The sequence below is a fragment of the Nasonia vitripennis genome, chromosome 1, assembly GCF_009193385.2.
Source record: "Nasonia vitripennis strain AsymCx chromosome 1, Nvit_psr_1.1, whole genome shotgun sequence".
Classification (NCBI taxonomy): Eukaryota; Metazoa; Arthropoda; class Insecta; order Hymenoptera; family Pteromalidae; genus Nasonia; species Nasonia vitripennis.
This window is the reverse complement of record NC_045757.1, coordinates 31975654-31995946: the sequence shown is the minus strand read 5'-3', so window position 1 is coordinate 31995946 and position 20293 is coordinate 31975654. Positions and strand designations below refer to the sequence as shown.

General features: G+C 42.3%; 1 protein-coding gene across 5 annotated transcripts in view; it reads left to right on the top strand.

Moving 5' to 3' along the window:
• The first annotated feature begins 643 nt into the window (after window positions 1-643).
• Window positions 644-20293, top strand: part of Ogt (O-glycosyltransferase) — a 53788-nt gene continuing 34138 nt past the window's right edge. The window contains exons 1-5 of one of the 5 annotated variants that reach the window (NM_001159869.1): window positions 644-1129; window positions 12322-12472; window positions 12638-12881; window positions 13185-13253; window positions 18316-18512. In NM_001159869.1, the coding sequence (NP_001153341.1) occupies window positions 1021-1129; window positions 12322-12472; window positions 12638-12881; window positions 13185-13253; window positions 18316-18512 (770 nt within the window). In that variant the 5' untranslated portion in view covers window positions 644-1020. Of the gene's footprint in view, window positions 1130-1470; window positions 2093-7578; window positions 11653-12321; window positions 12473-12637; window positions 12882-13184; window positions 13254-18315; window positions 18513-20293 lie in introns of those variants that run through there. The other 4 variants (XM_016982190.3, XM_008216804.4, XM_008216803.4 and 1 more) reach the window with 4 other exon arrangements.

Below are 20293 nucleotides of genomic sequence, written 5' to 3'. Positions count from 1 at the left end.
GGAACTTGTCTTGCGGTAAAAAGGAGAAGCAGAATAAGTGGGAGTGTATAGGTAGCGCAAGCGCGTAGCGTAGTGTCAAGCCACTTCTACACAGACGTGCGTTTCGGAGCAATACACCGAAATGTGTCGATGTCGATCAACGTGAAATTTTCCAGTGGTTTGAAAATCACGCTTTGATCGACTTGAAACGAATCTTTCACATTAATTAATCAATAAACATTTATCTTATCTCATAATATGGAAAAAGCTTCTTGTAGATACTTGTTGTTTTTTACTACTCATGCTTTATTATTCTTTATTAATTCATCCCACCGCAATCATATTAAAGCTCTAAATCGAACGTCCGTAGAACCGAACTCACAAACACTACTCGAAAAGGAACAAAATACGAACGGAAGCTCCATGAAAGCTCACTCTCCAGCATAAACCGCACAAAAAGCTCGGAAGTCGATGGCAACGAAACCTGCCTTACCGCCCCCACCTCCTCCCGCATATGTAGAACCAGCCTCAGTTCACTCTACTCCAACTCCTCTCCTCTTTCTACCCCCCCCCCCACACACACACATACACATGTACTCACGCACACACATATCGTCATCCGTGTGCTGTCCGTCGTCGCTTGTTGGCGGCGCCGTCCCTCCTCGGACTGCTCGGCGGGATTTCCATGATGGCGGACGTAGTGCTGCAGTCGAACCGATAATAGTGATATATATTCTCGCAGTACAGAACCGTGTGCCTTCCTATTATACACAGAGACGAAATTTCGATAGACGTTCGCGAGGAGCTCGCACTTCGCGCGTGTTCGTATCTAACTGTGTGTGCGTGTGATCGTTTTGTAGTAATACCAGGTGCAGCACACGCGTTCTCAGGTGGATGAGAATTCGCGAGTTCGCTATAGATGTATAAGTATATATCTGTATAGAATATAAGCAAGTAGGCAAGCAGTACCTATAGTAGCCCTGCAGAAACACGAGTGCGACGACGAGCGAGAGAGAGAGAGAGAGAGATAGAGAGAAGCGCATGATGCAGACGCAACAGCCTCAGCAGCATAACCACCAGCAGATCGTCGCCGGATCGAGCGTGATCCTGAAGATGAACGAGACCGTCGTGCAGCAGCTGTCCACCGTCGGTGAGTATTATATACATGGATATACCTATATGTGCGCGTACATACATAACCGCGTGTGCGCGCGCTGCCGATCGCGTGGGATCGGAAAGATATTCTCTTGATCTCTCATACTACTTATACTCTTGATTCACTCTCGTGTGTTGTGACATTGAGCGCGTGGTATTTTTCCGGTCAAGACTGCGCGATATGCCTATCTTTTTTCTTCTCCTTTTTATCTCTCTCTCTCTCTCTCTCTCTCTCCTCGCGGGTCGATAGGAGAGTTCGTTTATTATTCAAAATTACGGCGAACTGGCTTTAGAATCGATATATAGCGCACATAACACACGAGAGGGAAATGAACTACAGTATGCCTACTTAGACTAAGTATATAAGTGGAAAATGACGAGTATGCCAGACGCGAGTTGCGCAACTAGATCGAAATTCGCGCAGCTCTCTTTTTCGTCGAGCTCGAAAAGCTGAGCGCACGGAGAATAAGGTTAGGAAGTCGACTCCGTTGTCTCTCCTCGCAAAACTATATATATATACACACACACACACACACACACACACACACACACGTTACGGCTCTCCGTGCACACGATCCTTTCGAATTTCCACGAGACGAGTGCACGCCGTCAGTCTTTCTCTCTCACTGCTACATAGTACATACCTATATAGGTATACAATACATGCAACTAGAAAGTCAGTCACTCTTTGGTCTATATAACATATACGAGACGATATAAAAAATGCAAATAGAGGAGGAGGAGACAGGGCAGTAGCAGCACGTTTTCATTGATCGGTGTGCGCAAGTTTTCGCGAGATTGTGCGCGCGTGCCACTTTCGATCTGCAGCAGCAGCAGAGCAGCAGCATTGTGTGTTGTCGTGCGCGTCGTGGATTATCCAAAACGACGAGTGACAGCTGCTTATGTGGTGCAGACGAGGGCGGAGCTGTTGCCCCCATGGCCGAGAAGCCTCCTCGTGGTATGGATAATACTCGTCAATAGTCAGTCTCGCTTTCGATTGTTTTTGTCTTTGTTTTTTATATATGGCTTTTGGAAGAGACAACCTGACAACTTTGCTGCTGCTGCTTTGCTATTACGTTAGGGGCTGATCCTGTCCGTACGTTTCTACTGAAGGGATATGGCTCATTGTGTGTATCTGTCGTGACCTTGAGCTTGGCTTTTTTTATGTTGACTCTCATTGTAGTCTTCGTCGTCGTCGTTGTTGTCAGTCTGTGCTGATATCTGCTTGTTTATGTAAATTCATTCGCGTCGCATGATGTGTCGGATTTACGCAATTCGAGGCTTTAGCTGAATCGTCTTGGAAAAAGGCAATCGATGCAGCTATACTTTTCTGAGATATGCGCGAGAAGGCGATTAACCTAACCTCAAAACTCCGCGTGTGAATCAGCCGTTTCACGGCTCGCTGTAAGTAAGTATTAAGGGTGCGATTATTCTGTCATTCTTCGTCGAATCTGGCCTGATTCGCTGCTGTCTCTCGGTGCTGTTTCGAAAAACATTGATCTTTTAAGCGCTCGACAGTAACGTCCGCGAAAATACACGTATATTGAAATATACATATATACTGTGCATCGTCGATTGCATTATATACATGCATATGAGCAATGGACTTTTCCGAGTGCAGGACAAATTTTCCACCTCGCGCTCTCTCTTCGAAGTATTTTAAAATAGACGAGAAATTGGAATCGTCGTTTGGCAAAACGTTAAAAATGTAATAAGCGCGTTTTGCGCTGTCAGTTATGTATGTATATGTACACATAAGTGCGGAAACGACGAACGATATACACACTCGCTGTGTATATATACGGACACGTGCTCGCGGCGACTGCTCTTTTTCCTCGCGACGAGAGTAATATATATATAGGTATACACGACGTATTTATGTACCATAGCGCGTATTTTCGTAACGTGGAAAGTTTTTCGTCTTTTTCGAACACGAGCTTTTATAAATATAAAACATCGTTTGACTCGACGCATGACGAATTCGCGAATATGTTATCGACGACGCTGTGTGTTCTAGTCATTGATAATTATAGCTAGAAAAAGTTCTCGCTGCTAAAAAATTAGCATCGACTCTTAATTATTCGATATTATTCCGATAAGGATTTTTTTGCCGATTGGGGAAAACAATCGTTATAAAAAATAAGCAATAACATTTTCAAAGATATATACACTATACCGAGCGACAACAAAACAAGACATCGATTACGATAAAAGTCGACGAGGCTATATACACAGGCGTTATACACTTTTCAGTATAATATACACGCAGATATCGCGCGAAAAAATTCTAGAATAATAATCGAGTCGTATATACTCAAGCATCAGCAATCGCTCACCGAAAATATGAGGAAAACGCGGCAGCACATGCTTCCTCTCCGCGATAAAAAAAGAGCGCTTCCCGAAGGTCACATTATAGCTCGAGAGATTGCCTCTCCGATGCTCGATGTGTATAGCTCCGATTTCGAGCGAAATTTTCGCCGAGATTTACGGACTGTTATTCCTGGGCTTGGATTATACACCATTGTTCTGTAGCTTCGAATTCGAAAATCATTAGCGCGATAAATCCGATACGCTCGTTTCGCGCTCTCGAGGTCTGGTACTTATATATTTATAGAAAATATTTCGCGCTGATTCATGCGCCGTCTCGCGCGCGCGCGCGACAGCGATTCATTCGACGTCCGAAGATTTTCACTATAGCCTTTAATGTATATATAGAAACAACAAATTCGTTGTGATTTTTGAACAATATGTAAGTATAACATCATCGTCGAAATTTGTTGTTGTTGCGACAGTGACTATAATTATAATATCTGACGAGACGATCGTACAAGCTCTTGGAGGATGAGTTTAATTAATACGATCAAGACGTAATGGAGAAGCCGCTGTAATACTCGAGTCGATATAATCGGAGAACGATAAAGGCGGAATATCGTATGCCGAATTCGCTGCGGCGCAAAAAGATTGAATGGAGAAAAAATGAAGGATACGAGCTGATGAATCAAAGGCGTGTATCATTGAGTATAGTGTAAAACTTTCCAGCGAAACTTTCCGGGCCAATTGATGCTTGCATAATAACGTCGTTGGCTATACCTATATTTGCACTTTCGAAACATTGTAGGCGTACCAAGAGGTGAACGTGGGAGTGAGTATTATTAATCCATAGTTCGAGGGGTTGCACCTGCGTATAGCAAAGAAAAGAAGTGTATTTTTTGCATGCCATACATACTTTTCCAACGTTCTGGGAAAAATAATTAATATATGCAAAATTAGCCGAATTACATAAAGTATACACTTATTGCGAATTATTTACATGGCAATAAAGCTTCTAATACAACCAAATACAAAAGGATCGCGTGTGGATAATCGAGGGAGTATAGTGTAGAAAATAAATATTGGAAAATGCAAAACCGAAGCGTCTATTTATGTATATCGTGAACAAATATTGGCACATTGTATGCAAATTGTTTTGGCCAGCAGCTCGAGAAACTTTTTAATTATTAAGATGACAAGTCAGAAAACGTCTCGAGAAATTATATACTTCATTTTCGGAGCACAGCAGCAGCGACAGTAGTTCGTATACTTAAACTTCAAGCGGAAACAATTAGAATAATGAAACTTGAAAAACAACTTCGGCAAAATATAACTAATTACGAAACAAACTCGAGAGGCTGACTAGGAAAAATAGGAAATTGCGATTGTCAAAAGTTAAAGCCTCCGCATAGCGTGTCAAGTGTATTTGGAGTGGAGAGCACAGATCAGAGTTCACGCAACGACGCTCGGATGACGTCATGCGGAAATGGCGCGCAAACAAGTGATTTTCAAACGCTTCTGCACACTTCGAGCGGAGATTGCAGATGAATGTGAAAATTATTAATTAAAAATGGACGAGGATAGATCCCATAAAAATAGTTATTATTAAGTTATCGGTGTATGGATTGTTAGTCGAATAACGACTTTTTTCAAGATTTTAATGAAAATCCTATCAGCCGCAATAAAAAGTATAAGCTTTTATTACGCGTTCAATTTCGAAGCTTCTGATTGCGCTGCAGTAAAACTTTTCTTACCTATATACTACACACACACATATAGCATTGTATAAAGGATGCGGCAATTTGAATATTACATAAATCCGAGTCACATTTGCGGACTATATCTAGCCGTGACGTCAGGAAAGAACTATTTATACCTAATTAGCCGCAGCACTGAAACTCTTTCAAACCAGACTAATCCCCTTCGAAAGTTTTTCAAGAGCTTCGTCCACAGAAAATTCTGCCGCAGAGACTACATATACTGAAACACCGCTCGTCGGATGGAAGCGCGCCGGACAGCAAAGACAAATAAATTTTCTATTATTGTACCCATAGTTCGAAGGGAGGGAGACCCATCGAGCGAGTGTCTAGACGCGAAGGACGAGCATAGCTTATTGTCTAATTTTTTATTAAAACCAATAGCTCAGCTCGGAAAAATTCAAAGGGATCAAGTTCCTCCGGTGAATTTCTAGCCGTATAATACTGGTCCTCCTCTTTGTGTATCCAGCCGTCGTGTTCGGGGTCGCTTCCTTCTCGCTTCTCTCTCTCTCTCTCTCTCTCTCTCTCTCTCTCTCTCTCTCTCTCTCTCTCTCTCTCTTTTAAAAAGCGCGTTGTGAGCGCACCTTTCCCCGCATCGTGTATCTGCGACGTCTATTCTATGCTGTGTGCGGCTCTTCTCTCCTCTGCTGCTGCTGCTGCTGCTGCTGCTGTATAAGGCCGTTTTACGCTGCGACGTGTATAGCATTGATTTTGTTGCTCGCTCGGTGCGGCTTTATCTGTTGTAATTGTGTTGATTAGGATCGTTTGGTATTTAAATTGATGGATTGCTCGAATAATTGGGAAGTTTTTTTTTCAATCGCTGGTGATGATGGTTCAGTGATAAAAGTTTGCCGTGATCAGATAAGGATATCGATACGCGGCAACGTAATGGGCATAACATATTGTGTTATAGTTATGCGAAGGTGTTTTAAAATTCGTTCGAGCGTCGAGCGATTCAAAACGAAAAGGCATACGGTCGTGCGCTTCGGAAAAAATCAAAACATTCGGTCAGCGGCGGCTCTTCATAGATATAGCCGTCTAGAAAGTTCTACGTGTGTATTGGGCAAATCGTATACTAACTGTATTTTGAAAACAGCAGCGAAGTTCGCACACTGACTCGGTTCATGGATCGTCGATGCGACAATTTTTCCGCTGCCAATCATCCGCATACAAGTGCCTAATAATCAAAATAAAACCAATAACTATATACCAGAATATACAATTATACTTATCTCAACACAAAAAGTCTTTCGCCAAAAAAATTTTTGGTTAAAAAAATCCACGCCGGCCGTAATACATATCCGCATAGCCTCCGCAAAGCGTAACCGGGGCTTCTCGGCGCGACGGTCTGTCTCCGTCGCACTCGCACGGCGCCGCGACACCAGAGCCGATGGAATATTCCACTGACTCTCCATCTGCGCCCGGCCCGGCAGTGCGACGGAGAAAGAAAATGAACGCGAGAGAGCCCCGAGCAGAAGTTAAAGCGAGTGGGGCAGCCCTTCGTTTTGTGTCCTGCTGCTGCTGCTGCTGCTAAGCCAGTGCCGTAAGATCGTGGGAGTGTCGCCCCTCTCGCTTTGGGATTAAATTTTCGAGGGGATAGCAATAATGGCTCTGGAGGAATTTTCGGGATAGAGATAAATGGGAGTTTTTGTCTGCTGAGGAAGGGAGTTGCGAAAAAATTGAAGTGGTAGCCTTCGGGTTTTAATTAAATTTGTTGGAAGTTGGTGGGAGGGCTAATTGAGGTTTTTTTAAAAAAAGCCTTTCTGGAAAATTCCCATGTGCGTGTTCGAACACACACCAGAGTAGCTAGTACATCAAAGCTCTGGATCAGCGCCCCCAGAACGCGTATTTTTTAGCAGGCCATCAGAAGATCAAAGATAGCGGTTTTAGGGCTTAAAAAATTATTTTCACTTTCAGTAATACGCAATTTTGCATCGAAATTCAATCGGCAAATGCGTCGAGCAGATATATAACAATCATCTAGCACAGCGCCGACTCGTAAAATATTGACGAGACTCGAATCGAGACTCGCAGCATAAGCACTGAAACTGACGCGAAATCAAAATAATCATCGATCCCCTGTAATACGAAAGCACAGTGACCCTCCCGCATGCATCATTCAAATACGATCGATCGCTCGTTTCTACCACGTTTCTCGAATAAAATACAGTATCACTCATGCGCCGTTAAAATATTTAACATATAAGTGTCTTCCCACAGGCTGCATTATCGACTCGAGTAAATAGTTTCCCCGACACGAGAGAGACGACGACGGCGAAGAAAGAAAGAGAGCGGAAATTTTTCTATAGCCTCCTCTGCCGTACTATATACGCTTGTCTGCATGGGGGGAATGAAGTAAAGGCCGCGTCTATGGGTTCTCCCTTTTCGCTATGCAGCGCGTGGAAAAAACCCAGTGCTATCGGTACAGTACACTCGCATATATAGCTAAGAGAGTTTTCAAGGGAAGACACTATGCGCGAAATTATGTCACGTCGCCGCAGTGAATTTTCCTCGAATATGCGAGAGAGAGAGAGGGAGAGAGACGACTGATGTATGTTTTTGTTTTCGGAATATATAGTTCGTGCATTAGGGACGCTAGAGGACATAGCGTCGCGGGCGTTGCGAAAATTACTGTTGTTGATTAATCGAGGTCGATAAGGACGATCTCGCGTGTAACTCGGGGGTTTCGTTATTTTTAGCGGATGGATTTGTTTCCCGGCGTATAATTAGCCTTGTATTTTTCGTGCAAAGGTTTTTACCTGATTGTTTTTGTTCCGAGAGCGTTTTCTCCTCGTTACATTTACTCGTTTATTTCGCTGCGGCGTTTGTTGGAAAATATTTTGTTTCAAATAAGTTCGCGATTTGTACGATGAAGCGTATCGCAATGTCGGCGCGTTTTTTTCCTACATATGAGCGACGCTTCAAGCGTAAATAGCAGGAGAATTCGAAAGTAGAAATTGTTCCTAAAACCGCGTCTTAGTTATCGCTCATTATACTTTCCAAGCGCATACGCGATGTTTTCGTCGATTCACTTGCGCCGGAAGTGTATAGCTCTCTTGTCGTCGTGCTGAAGGAAAAATTTTCCAAACCAGACTTCATTATAAGCTGCGCTAATTTTCAAACAGGAAGAACTCGATACGTTGATTCACCTATTTAACGCCTTTATCAGTAACAGTCAGACCACAGCTGATAACCTAGTATAAAAAAGTTAATATACACATAAACATAGTGCGTAACAGCGCGCGGAAAAATTGTCGTTTGCGTCAGTGTACCTATACAACGATGAAAAAGATTCTCATCGACGATCTCGCGCTTTTCGCTCCAACTTGTTCGCGCTATCTTACGCAATGAAATTGCGACTCGCAGCTGACAAATTGAAATTCAAATCGAGCCCGTCGTCGGACGAGAGGGACTAATTTTGATGATTCAATTAAGAGTAAGTATATGCATTGCACTCACCATCTCGACAAAAACTATAGCCCCTAAAACCATCCGCGCGTAAATCCACAACTCACGCGCGTGTGTGTGTGTGCGTGTGTGTGTGTGTAAATGCTATACTATACATACACAAGCGTGAGGCAGGAGATGTGCGCGCAAGAAAATCAAATTAGCCGCACGTATAGAGACTCGGCCAAGGTTTTTAGCTTTTCAGCCTCGCTCGCGGTCAATCAATAGGTCGCCGTCGTCGTCGCAATTTTCGTACAATACGCCTTAGAGTCTACACAGGAGGAAAATTTTTTTTTGCCCGAGTTTCGCGCGACACGTGTTATGACGAAGGAGGAGCTGCTGGTTCGTGGAGTGGCTACGAGAATAGAGCCGAGAATGTTGATCGGATTAATTATCTCGTGGCTCGTTTATCGGGGAGGAGATGCACTGATCGGAGATACGAAGGCGGGTGTCGCGTTGGATTATATATGCTTGTCACGTTTTCAATTTCGTTCGGGTGATACTGTACTAACGTTGAACAAAGAAAATTGTAGAGAATTTGTTTTGAAAACAACCCAATATTGAAGTATATGGAAGTGCTTTCCATATAATTCACATAATAATAGGCATACTTCCAAGCGACCATACAACAATTGCGTAAAAAGCTTGCGGGTCAAAGTGACATACACACACAATTATCCACCGGTTAATTGTGTCGTCGACTAGTTTATAACTTTGATCGCTAATTCGGTCGTGTCTTCGCGCCACGGCGACGACGATTCATCGATCTATACACCCCTTTATTTTTGGGCTCGAACATAGTCAATCAGACGATCTTCTGAATTATACACTGAATCCTCGCGATAAAACCGATAGGTTCGTGATAAATTCACGCGGAATTGTTTTTATTCACGTCGATGCGACAGTTATTTAGTCACTGACTCGTGTGGTTATTTCGGGGCGAGACACGTCGAGTTTTTACGGAAACGTTTCAAAAGTGTGCAGTGTCAACAACAATATTTTTCTTCGTGTTCTATAAATGTTTTCGTTATCCGCGCGCGCGCGAGAGAGAGGGAGAGAGAGAGAGGGGGAGAGAGCATTAGATAACGAAATCGTTATTGGAGGTGGCCGGTGTACCGTATACATTTTACTGAGACTTGCAAAAATGTTCTTTGAATCGAGACTTCAGTTTCGTATTTGAAATGCAGTTTGACCGAGTGTCAGCTGGCGTATGAACACAATAGAAAGAAGACTGCTGAGGTCCGAAATGCTATGATCGTCGAACCCTTGCAGCGTTTGTATAATATCCTATATAGTCCTTTTGCCCACCCCGAGTAGTAACGATTCGCGTGAAAAAGTGGTCATACTTCCGGACATCTATAGTCTACTAGACCCTCCTTTGCATATTATGAAACTTTGTTGAAGTGTCGTAATTAATATAAACTTTGAAAATTAGCATTCGAAATCGAAATTATATCGAGTACTTGGCTCATCCCTTCATTTCAACTTCATATTTAATTGCCATACTTTTAAAATAAAAAAAAAAAAAGAAACAACTGGAATCGTTAGAAAACTGAGAATTGTAACGATAGTCCAAAGCCTCCACAGCGATCAACCCGATCACTTCTAATTCTCACCGCTGCCACCGTCATCAGCTGCCTCTCGCCACACGCGCAACCCCCTGCTTCATCTGAGAAGCGCAAAACTTCGCGAGCTCGACCCTCTCTCTTTCTCTCTCAGTATTCGCGAATCAATTAAAAGCCCAGCTCTCTCTCCCTCCCCCCTCGAGGAAAAAACGACCCTATACCCACCATATACCGGCGGTATACAGGCACTAGGCAGAGAGCTAGCTACAAGGGGGTACCAGTTTCCGCAACCTCCGTTCCTGCTCTTTTTCCCCTCTAAACTCGCCACACCACACATCGCAGGCCTTCTCTTTCTCTCTCTCTCTCTCTCACTCGCTCTCTCGCGCCGTCGGCGCTTTCTCTGATCTGTGCGTTCTATAGCTATATGTATATCCACAGAGCATAGCAGCCTAGCCGCTCCCCTCCGCGCCTTTTCGCTCCCTCTTGCCGAATATCCGCGCGCGCGGCGCCGCCGATACACACCGCATCCAGGCTCTCTCTGCTCCTGCGGGACCTTCTCGTTAGTGTGAGACTCGCCGCCGTCGACTGTCTGCAGTCGAAGCTGTTCTCTTTTATATACCTGCTCTCTTCCTTCTGCGACCGAGACTCGCTGTGTTTGTTTGTTTGCTTGTCGTTTGTTGCTGTCATCGACGATATATACCAGTGCACTTGAAAAAAAAAAAAAATAAACAACTTAGTCCCCTGACAGACGGTGTGTGGAAAAGCTGTGCAGCACTCGAGAGCGTGCGCGCGCGTGCTGCGTGTGTGTGTGAGCGCGCTGCGGCGTTTTTCTTTGTTCTCGCGCTCGCGCGTGGGAAAAACGCGTCTCTCTCACTTAGGCAGTGTGTACAGGAGCGGCTTGGAGCTATGGACGACGTCGAGGCTGCCTGAAGAGGATCGTCCGAGTCACCGGCACTGACAGCTATACACACAGCGTATCCGCGTAGTATACGTATATATACGCGGACAGGCCATAGTGCGAAAGCGCGAGAGAGACGGAAAGTGAGGTTAGGTGTCTTCTCGTCCGCGCATATACTCCGATCACAGACAGAGAGAGCAAGCGAGGGAGTGCGTATATATAATAATACATGCACGGCGAGTTGCCGAGGACATCATGAGCGCACGCGTGATGGACAAGAACGGCGGGGGTGGCCTGATGAAGACGACCGCCGGCGTCGTCAATCGCGTCGTCGAGGCTACGGCCAACAGCCTCCAGCAGCAGCAGCAACACGCCGACTGGCAGTCGAATCCGTCGCCGCTCAATCAGCCGGGACAACCGGGACAGAACGGCCAGAATCTCCTGGTCGTATCGCAGGACACACAAGGCAAGGAGCTCATCGCGGTAGCCGACGAGCAGACCGTCAATGGCGTCAACGTCGTCCTCGACTCGTACTGTTCGTGTACTTATTGCTTTTTCACACTTCATGTATTCTTTCTCTTTTCCTTCTAATCTTTGTCCTTGCTGCGTTTTTTTGGAGAAGTTTGCCCTAGGGTGGGGTGGGCTGCTGGCTACTGGATTATTGATCGATGCCATCGGGATGATTCCAATGACTGTTGCTCCAGAGCCATGTTGGGAGGCGAACAAAGAATGACAGGCTGGCTTATTGATTAGGAGGGTTGTTTATGCCACTGTGATTTAGGCTTTTTTCACTGTGTTGTTTGCTCAGTAGGATTGTCTTTCCATTGTCTTCTTTGTAGAGACTCCTATTTCCATTTCATTGACAGAACTCTTTTTTTGCAAATCGAATCACAAATGCTTTGTGAGTGACTTACAAATGCCTTATGAAAACCAAGCTTCTAAAGCTCTTAGCTTCTCCACATGCACACACACATATATAGGTTGTATTGAAATTGAGATAGGATTGGATGAGTCATTAATCAAGGAAACAAGAAGCTAAGAGAGAATTTTTTTCCAAGTGATTTCCTTGTTTATGAGTACACTGTAGATTCTTTGGTAGCACAGTTTTACAAATGTCGATTGAAATAAAATTGAAGAAATCTTAGTTCTTAGTTGATAAAAAAGGATCCATTGTCAAACAATATGACTAATTGAATTATGTGGCTTTCAGGGTTACTGGAACTCGCACACCGAGAGTACCAAGCTGGGGACTATGAAAATGCAGAAAGGCACTGCATGCAGCTGTGGAGACAAGAAACAAACAACACAGGAGTCCTACTACTCCTCTCCTCCATACACTTTCAATGCCGCAGACTAGAAAAGTGAGTCTAATTGCATATGAACATTTTCAAACATTAATCCACTTTTTTGAAAATCTTTTTAAATGTCAAACAAAAAAGTAAACTCATTTTTTACAGCTGATTTCTATGTCAGAGCATAAGCCGAGTATGAAAATAATATTTTCTAATCCCTGCAATTTTCAACAGGTCAGCCCACTACAGCACATTAGCTATCAAGCAGAATCCATTATTGGCTGAAGCATACAGCAATTTAGGAAATGTTTACAAAGAGCGAGGACAGCTCCAAGAAGCATTGGAAAATTACAGACACGCAGTTCGGTTGAAACCGGACTTCATAGACGGTTACATTAATTTAGCAGCCGCACTGGTAGCAGCGGGAGACATGGAACAAGCTGTGCAAGCATACGTGACTGCTCTGCAGTACAATCCAGTGCGTAGATTTTACATTTTGAGTTTATCAATTTTGGGACATCGTAATGTTCATTGAAATATCAAAGTGTTCAGCAGTTTTAACTAAAAGCAAGTTTACAAGTTTGCTTATCTTTTCCATTGTATATTAAGCAATGGATAAGAAAAAACTGTTATTTATTGAAAGTAATTACACAATTCGTTGTTGAATAACAAGTTATGCAACCACTTCAATTAGCATTGCCAAATCCCATATTCTAATGTTATAGTTAATCTCTGTAAATAAGCGATTGTCATTCTTACTAATTTATTTCGTTCTTTTTAGGATTTATATTGCGTAAGGAGTGATCTTGGTAATCTATTGAAAGCATTAGCAAGACTCGACGAAGCCAAGGTATGTTAAATTTGATGCAGTCACGCAAATTTCGAGAATTCTCACATGAAACATTCTATGCATTTATGCCGGAAGTCAGCATTCCATCAGTTATATTCGCTAGAATCAAATTTACTGTCATAAAAATGTGTGACTAATCGAAAACGAACGGTAGCCAAAAACAATGACTGTGGATTGACGAAAAGGTGTTAATGCGTATTATGCATGTGTATCGGCTAGCGTAGTTCTGAGGAATGTTTAGAGTACATGTTTGTTTTGACATAAGCACATGCAGAAAGCTGCCTTTGTATACTACAAATGCGCGCGATGCGAGCAATCATCTGTCATTGAATTTCGTAATTTTATGCCATATCTACCCATAATTTTTTTCCTTGCAGCATTGACTTTCTGATTACAGAAAAATTATTCACTATGGGTACTCTTCAACGTATTGCATTCGATACATTTACATTCAGAGTTTTTTTCGCTGTAAAAATAGTGCCATGCTTATGAGTGTTTTAAATTTCAGTTTAACCTAACTTCGCATGCAATACGTTTTTCAAGGGAATGTCGCCGCTTTAACGGATCATTAGAGTCGACAAATTTTGAATCCGAATGCATAGAATTAGATGAATTGTGGTCAACGTAATAGCATCGTAGTTTCGCTTTTAGAAGTCGCTGATTCGTTTATGATTTGAAAGAATTATATTTTTTATTTTCCAGATTTCACAATCATAGTGTAATTTTTTTTTCTGAAAAAAGTATACGTTTTCATTGAACAATCAAACTTTAAAACTCATAGAATTTTCAGCAAAAGCAAAACATTTACTGATCACAGCGTAGATAACAGAACAATTTGTTAAACTCTGCTTGACCACGACAGTCGCGACATCCCCTTGAGGTTTTGAAGCTGTCAAGAGCAAACAGCGGACAAACCACAAATGGCATTGCGGGCAGCTTGCAGCAACGCTTCGCTTATCAAATGATACGTTTGCTTTGCTGCAAGTTTTTCGAATTGTGACTCCGCCGATTCTATTTGCTAGCATAATTAACCTCGCCTCACATTGCATTTTATATTGTTACGCAAATATTGAGAATTTTGTTACTCGCATGTTACACAGAGATAAATAGGATCGGCCGCGCGCAACTAGCTTTTAAGTTCACTTTTAAAACCCTATCATTTCTCATTAACTTTTTTTTACAGCACCTTTTCTTTTACTCCTCCTTTAATCCTATGGTGTAGTTTTCTCTTTATCACATGCAAAATACAATGCGCTAAAAAGCAAGATTGGCGCAAGACTGCTTGGCTATTGTAAATTTTGATGTCAAAGATTGTTGAATATTTTCTATATTTCATGTCATTTTTCAGAAACCTTACTTTTCAAATTGTTTTGATCTAATGTAGTAAAAAGATTTTTTACGCAAAAATGCACAGCTGTTGAAGTTCACTGATGTTTGAACAGAAATGTGACGTTCTTAAGAGTGTACAATTACATTTGAATTAAAGATTTTCACTGGTTCAAAAAGATGTGTTTCCTCGAGTCTTTAGAGTAAATTGAAGAAGTGGAAACCATGCAATTTCTTAGGCAATTAGATTACGTTTAGTCAAGAAGTCTGCTTTAGCGCGGAGTTGGCGATTCGGATGCTCTCACGACATTGTGTCTCATCGTGAATTTCAATTAGAAATAGTTTAAACATGTTTTTCTTTTGCATCGGCAATGAAGGATGCACTTGACTTAACTTAACACGAGACTTGTTCGTCAATATTCATGAAATGTTTCTAAAAGCAATTCGTGAGCGCATCGCTTTTTCGACTTTACTTAGGATAAACGGTGACGAGGGAAGTTTTCTGCAATACTCTATAAGTCATTCCTGAGAACTAGCTGGCCCCTAATAACTGCCAAGTTTTTTTCTTCTATTTTTTTTTTAAACTCGTCCAGCCACTATAGCTTTTCATTGAGTTAGAGTCTTTTCTTTTTTTTGAGGAAACTCGCGTTGTTAATTAAATTTGAGCCATAACTAGCAAGTGATTCGAAGTTTTCATTTTATCGCTCTGTTTGAATGCTGCACATGAAACTCGGAGATCGTAGTACATTAAAATTAAACTTTTCAACTTTTAATTTGAAAAATTTTTACGGTCGAACTTAACGACTTTAGACATACTTCGGCTCGGGATGGATTTTGGGAGTAGATTACACTGGAGAAATTTCATCATTCAAAGTCGCACGTTTCTTTAGCCAAAAAAATTCACGTTCATATTATATTTTGAAAATTCAAATCTCCTCATGAAACTGTGACATCAAAAGGATTCTTCGTCAGTATACAACCGTATAACTATAAAGTCAGTGTAATGTATTTCTCTGAAATTGTTTTGACGAATCGAAGCTCCGAGCTGGAAAAGCGATGACGCTTATAAACTCGGAGCGCGACGAGAGAGGAGATGTAAATTTCAAAGCAACGAAACATTTTAACGCAAAAATTTAAATCTTGTTCTAGTACTTCAAAAAAGCTCGAAGCTTTAAGCGAACACGAAAGAGAGCAGTGCATAAAACGAAACAGATATTTAATTGTCAACGAGTCCTCTGGCTGTCGTGTGTCCATATGATATAGGTATTTGCAATTTAATAAAGATCTCTAAAACTTTTGAAAGCAAAAAGAACGTATATGTATAGTATATGAAAAAATATAGCATTGAAAAAAGAGACTTATGAGAAAAAAAGAAAAGATGAAGTTGATAAATGCAAAGACAGTGGAGTGGTAGTGTTGTTGAGAGAGAAAAAAAAGAAAAGAAAAGAGATTAACGCAGCTGTCTTATTGTCTGTGGACGGGATTGATCGACTCTAGGAGAGCGGGGCAAGTGCGGACACAGACACACGGTCGCTTTCTCCAACCGGTTGAACACGAACGAACGCTGCGATCAGAGGTTATTCAATATGAGCACTGTGTCTCTCAGATCATAAAGATATATTATCGAGAGCTTACGAGCCGTACCTACTGTCAACCTACCAAAGGGTACTCTGAAGGTAAAGTAGTTCCCGAGGCCGGTCTCTATGTCTTTTCTCTCGCCTACCGCAACACAATCCGCTCACACAAAGCCCTCATCCTATACCTCCGCATCGTGTTTTTAATTGTAAAATTGCAAAGCTCGATGAAATCGTACGAATTTACTGATGTGCATACGCGTAGAGACCGGCCGACCGCAAATGCCCTTTTTATCTCTATGTTTTAGGTACGGATTATACACTGAAATTTTACATATTGCAGCCCACCTCTCAGTATTACAAACTCACGCAATCGTCTCCCGAGGATCGTCACCGTTTCTCCTCAGTTTCTTCTCTTTCAGACGCTTTCGACGACGTTCGTGTGCCTATGCATACACACACGCTGCATATAGATTCTAACGATTAACGCACTTTTCGCATCGCTCACGAGAAGACTATTGACGAGAGAAACAGCAGCGGATAATTGATAAACGCGCTGGAGAGTCCGGACCGTCGCATTGCATTAATCCTTTGGCTTGGAGTCTGCAGCGCGTCGCTCGGTGACGTTTCTCGGCAGCGAGGCTGTGTCCCCAGGATCATAGCTGAGTTGAGAAAACACTGAGACAGAGCTAAGAATTGTGTTATTTTCCGACGTAGAGAATTTCGACTGTCTCTGTTTTCCACTCACGGCGAAAGACAGAGAGAGTTTGTGTCAACGGGAGGATTACTTTTTCAGAATAACGACTCGCAATTGCAAAACTACACGCTTCCAGGATGAGAGAGGAAAAGATTATGTTTTTGTGTCTTTTTTAAGAATTCTGAGCCTGGATCAGTCGACGTTTATCACGAGTACACTTCGCGCGCCCAGTCGCCAGGACTTTTTTTCAAGTGCTTTGATTTTTGACAGTTTTTTTTTTTGTTTACAGCAATCTTTTCTCGCTGTACTGCACGAGAGTTTGTTTTTGTTTGATTTTATCTCGTTGTTTTGTTCAAAGCTAAATTGTCACCAACGATTTTTCTCAGTTTGAAAGTTTGGACACGCTTTGGATTTTGTCCGGCAGCCTTAGCAAAAACGATCAAAGGCAGAGACGTCGTTTTATTTTTAAATTCCGTTAATTGGCGCGAATCTAATCGACCGATAGACGGACGGGAAAAGGCGTGGCGACTGCGAGCGCGCGAGGAATCGATGAAAGCTGGGCTTCTTCGATAAACTTCGTGACAACGACTACAGCAAAAAACGACTGTGCATTTTTTCTCTACGATATATACTCTTTTTAACTATCAAAAGGTCTGATTCTTTTTCACTTTCCCTTCTCTCTCTTTCTCTCTGTCTGTCTCTCTTTTATTCTCATTTCGCTACGTCCTCGCGAAAGCAAAGCGTTGATTGTGTTAACCGCGAGATGCGCATAATGAATCAAACTGGGATTTTCAATTCTTGTTGCGGCAGTAAGTTTTTTTTATCGGTGCACTTTTTTACTTGTTTGAATAGACTGTAATATCGAAAATACGCATTAATTTTCGTTTTTAATTTTTAGACGTGCATGAATAGAGTTACATAGTTACCCAACAATCAACATTTTATTTTCGTGAGGACAACACGAACTCGCCCAGATTGCCTCGAATCCCAAAAGGCTTTTTCAGAGCAAATTCGCTCACGTTATCGTGGTCGATTACAGCTTTATGTACAAACAAACACCGCAGCATGAATCTTTTGCAAACAGAAGAAAACAAATATACAATGAACTATGTGTCTCTCGCGTATCACCACGAGCACGTCAGCGAATCCGCGCTTGAACAGTTGGGACAAGGAGTCGAGCTTGGCGCTTCTCTTTTTGTTTATCGCATAAAAATATGAATCCAAGAAAAAAGAACATTAATGAATAATAATAACACAATTACAACAAGCGAATGTGATATATGATGGTATGCGAGCGATGTGACGATACGCATACGTCCGAAGAGTGATTTATGCGCATCGTCCGGAGTCACGTCGTATTGGCTCGAAGGGAGGTTTTGAAGGAACACTCATTTACCTGCTCGATTTTGCTTTTTTTGTCTCTCTCTTTGATAACTCGTGCAATCGCGCGACACACAAACACTAGGCATGCTACCTCAAGGCTATCGAGACGCGGCCGGACTTTGCCGTGGCCTGGAGCAACCTGGGCTGTGTTTTCAACGCACAGGGGGAGATCTGGCTGGCCATCCATCACTTCGAGAAGGCCGTCGCACTGGACCCCAATTTCTTGGACGCGTATATAAATCTAGGGAATGTTCTCAAGGAAGCACGCATCTTCGACAGGTGAGTTTTTGTCGTTGTTTAATTTCATGGTTTTTTTTTGTCGGATGGAGTTTACGTACTGAGAAGCATCGTATATTAGGTATCTCTGCGTAAGTATACTTTGCAGTGTACAGAGCGAGTCACCAAAGTTTTAATTCAATTGCAGATGAACTCGTCCGAGGCGCTACTTTGGGCTAAACTCAACTGATTTTAATACCTTTACGTTAATAGGGTCGGAATAATGCAGAGCTATACGTCCAAGCTAACTTTTCATACGGAGAAGGTTTTTTCCCTCGAAGTTAGCCGTCGTGCAAAAAGCGCAGAGTGCGCCATTCTTTCAGCAAGTTTAAACTCGCTGCGCTAAATTGCTCGACATGGATTATAACATTCTTTCACTCTGCGCAGAAAAGAAAGCCGCATTAGAGTTGCGAACTGCATTAAACTTTGTCATTCCGTGTACTGTATACACTGCGACCCCTGTTACACGGTACTTTGAGTTATTAATAAATGTCCCGCTGACTGTAATTATAAGGACTGCCAGTCTCGATTAAGCCGGCACTCTGTACCCAGTTACATCAAGGCGACTTGTTTTGCCTTTGATCGCGGCGAATCCGTGTAAATTGTGCATGATTATACAGAGAATCTCTAATAGCTTTGCACTTAGTGCGTATCTCCATAGTTGACTAATTATGTTTTATAATTGTGCATATATATTATTTATATTCTATATAATGCGAGAACATTTTTCGCATCATTATTGAATATCGGAAATCGAATACATTACGCTACCCAACTGAAACCAAACCGATGCGTTCGATAAGGAAATCGAGCTTTATCGAAACCACAGAACAATTTTCATACATATACATATACTTATATAAATCCTGCGGATACTACGGTATCCAGCACAAAAGATACGCGAGAGAGCGTAATATAACCGCAGCGCTGCAGCAGCCGTTAAAAGCGCGTGGTGTCGGTTACGTGGAATCGAGGGCGTTGGAGAATATTTTGCGCGATATTTTTCAACGTTCTCTCTCTCTCTCTCTCTCCCTCTGTGTAATAAAATTCCGCAGATTTCCAGAGAAAAAAAGTGGCGCGTGTGCGGACGAGAGAAACTTTTATTACCTGCATTGGGAATACACCGCGAGAAACACTCGTCGCAGTAACTTTTCACAGCTATACAACGTGCGCCACTGTATCCTCTGTATTTTTATTTGCGTTGCGCGTTTATTGATGAGTTGCATTACGCTTCGATGATGTCGAAGGTGAAAACATAGGAGAATTTTTCAATTCCGACGATGAGTGACAATTTTCAGCGAAACGTCGAAGCTTATGTCGTTATGTCGTTGATTAAACTTCGACGACGTACAGTGTATAAATGCGTTTATCGCATAAATTTACAACGATGTAATCAACTCGATACGTGAATCGGCGAATCGTACGATAAACTTGTGGTAATGCAGTGCACAACGGACTAACCTTATACAGCGTAAAATCTATAACGGGATAAAAGCCATCTCTTTTCCAAACCAAAACACCACTGAGCAACCCTTCAGCGATGCATTTTTCGAAGCCAATGAAGCGTACACTCGGCTTCCTCACTTCTACCATAAATATTTATTAATCGCGCGAAGCCCGTCGATGCGCTTACACTTTTTCAGCGATGATTTAGCGGCCGCGAGCATCCGTCGTGTTTATTATACATATAGCGACTGCTTTTTGCAGCAATTTTTCTTCTTCTTCTCCTGGTTGACCCAGTTTTTATGTGTATCGCGTTTGCCGAGGAGAGATGAGAATTTTCC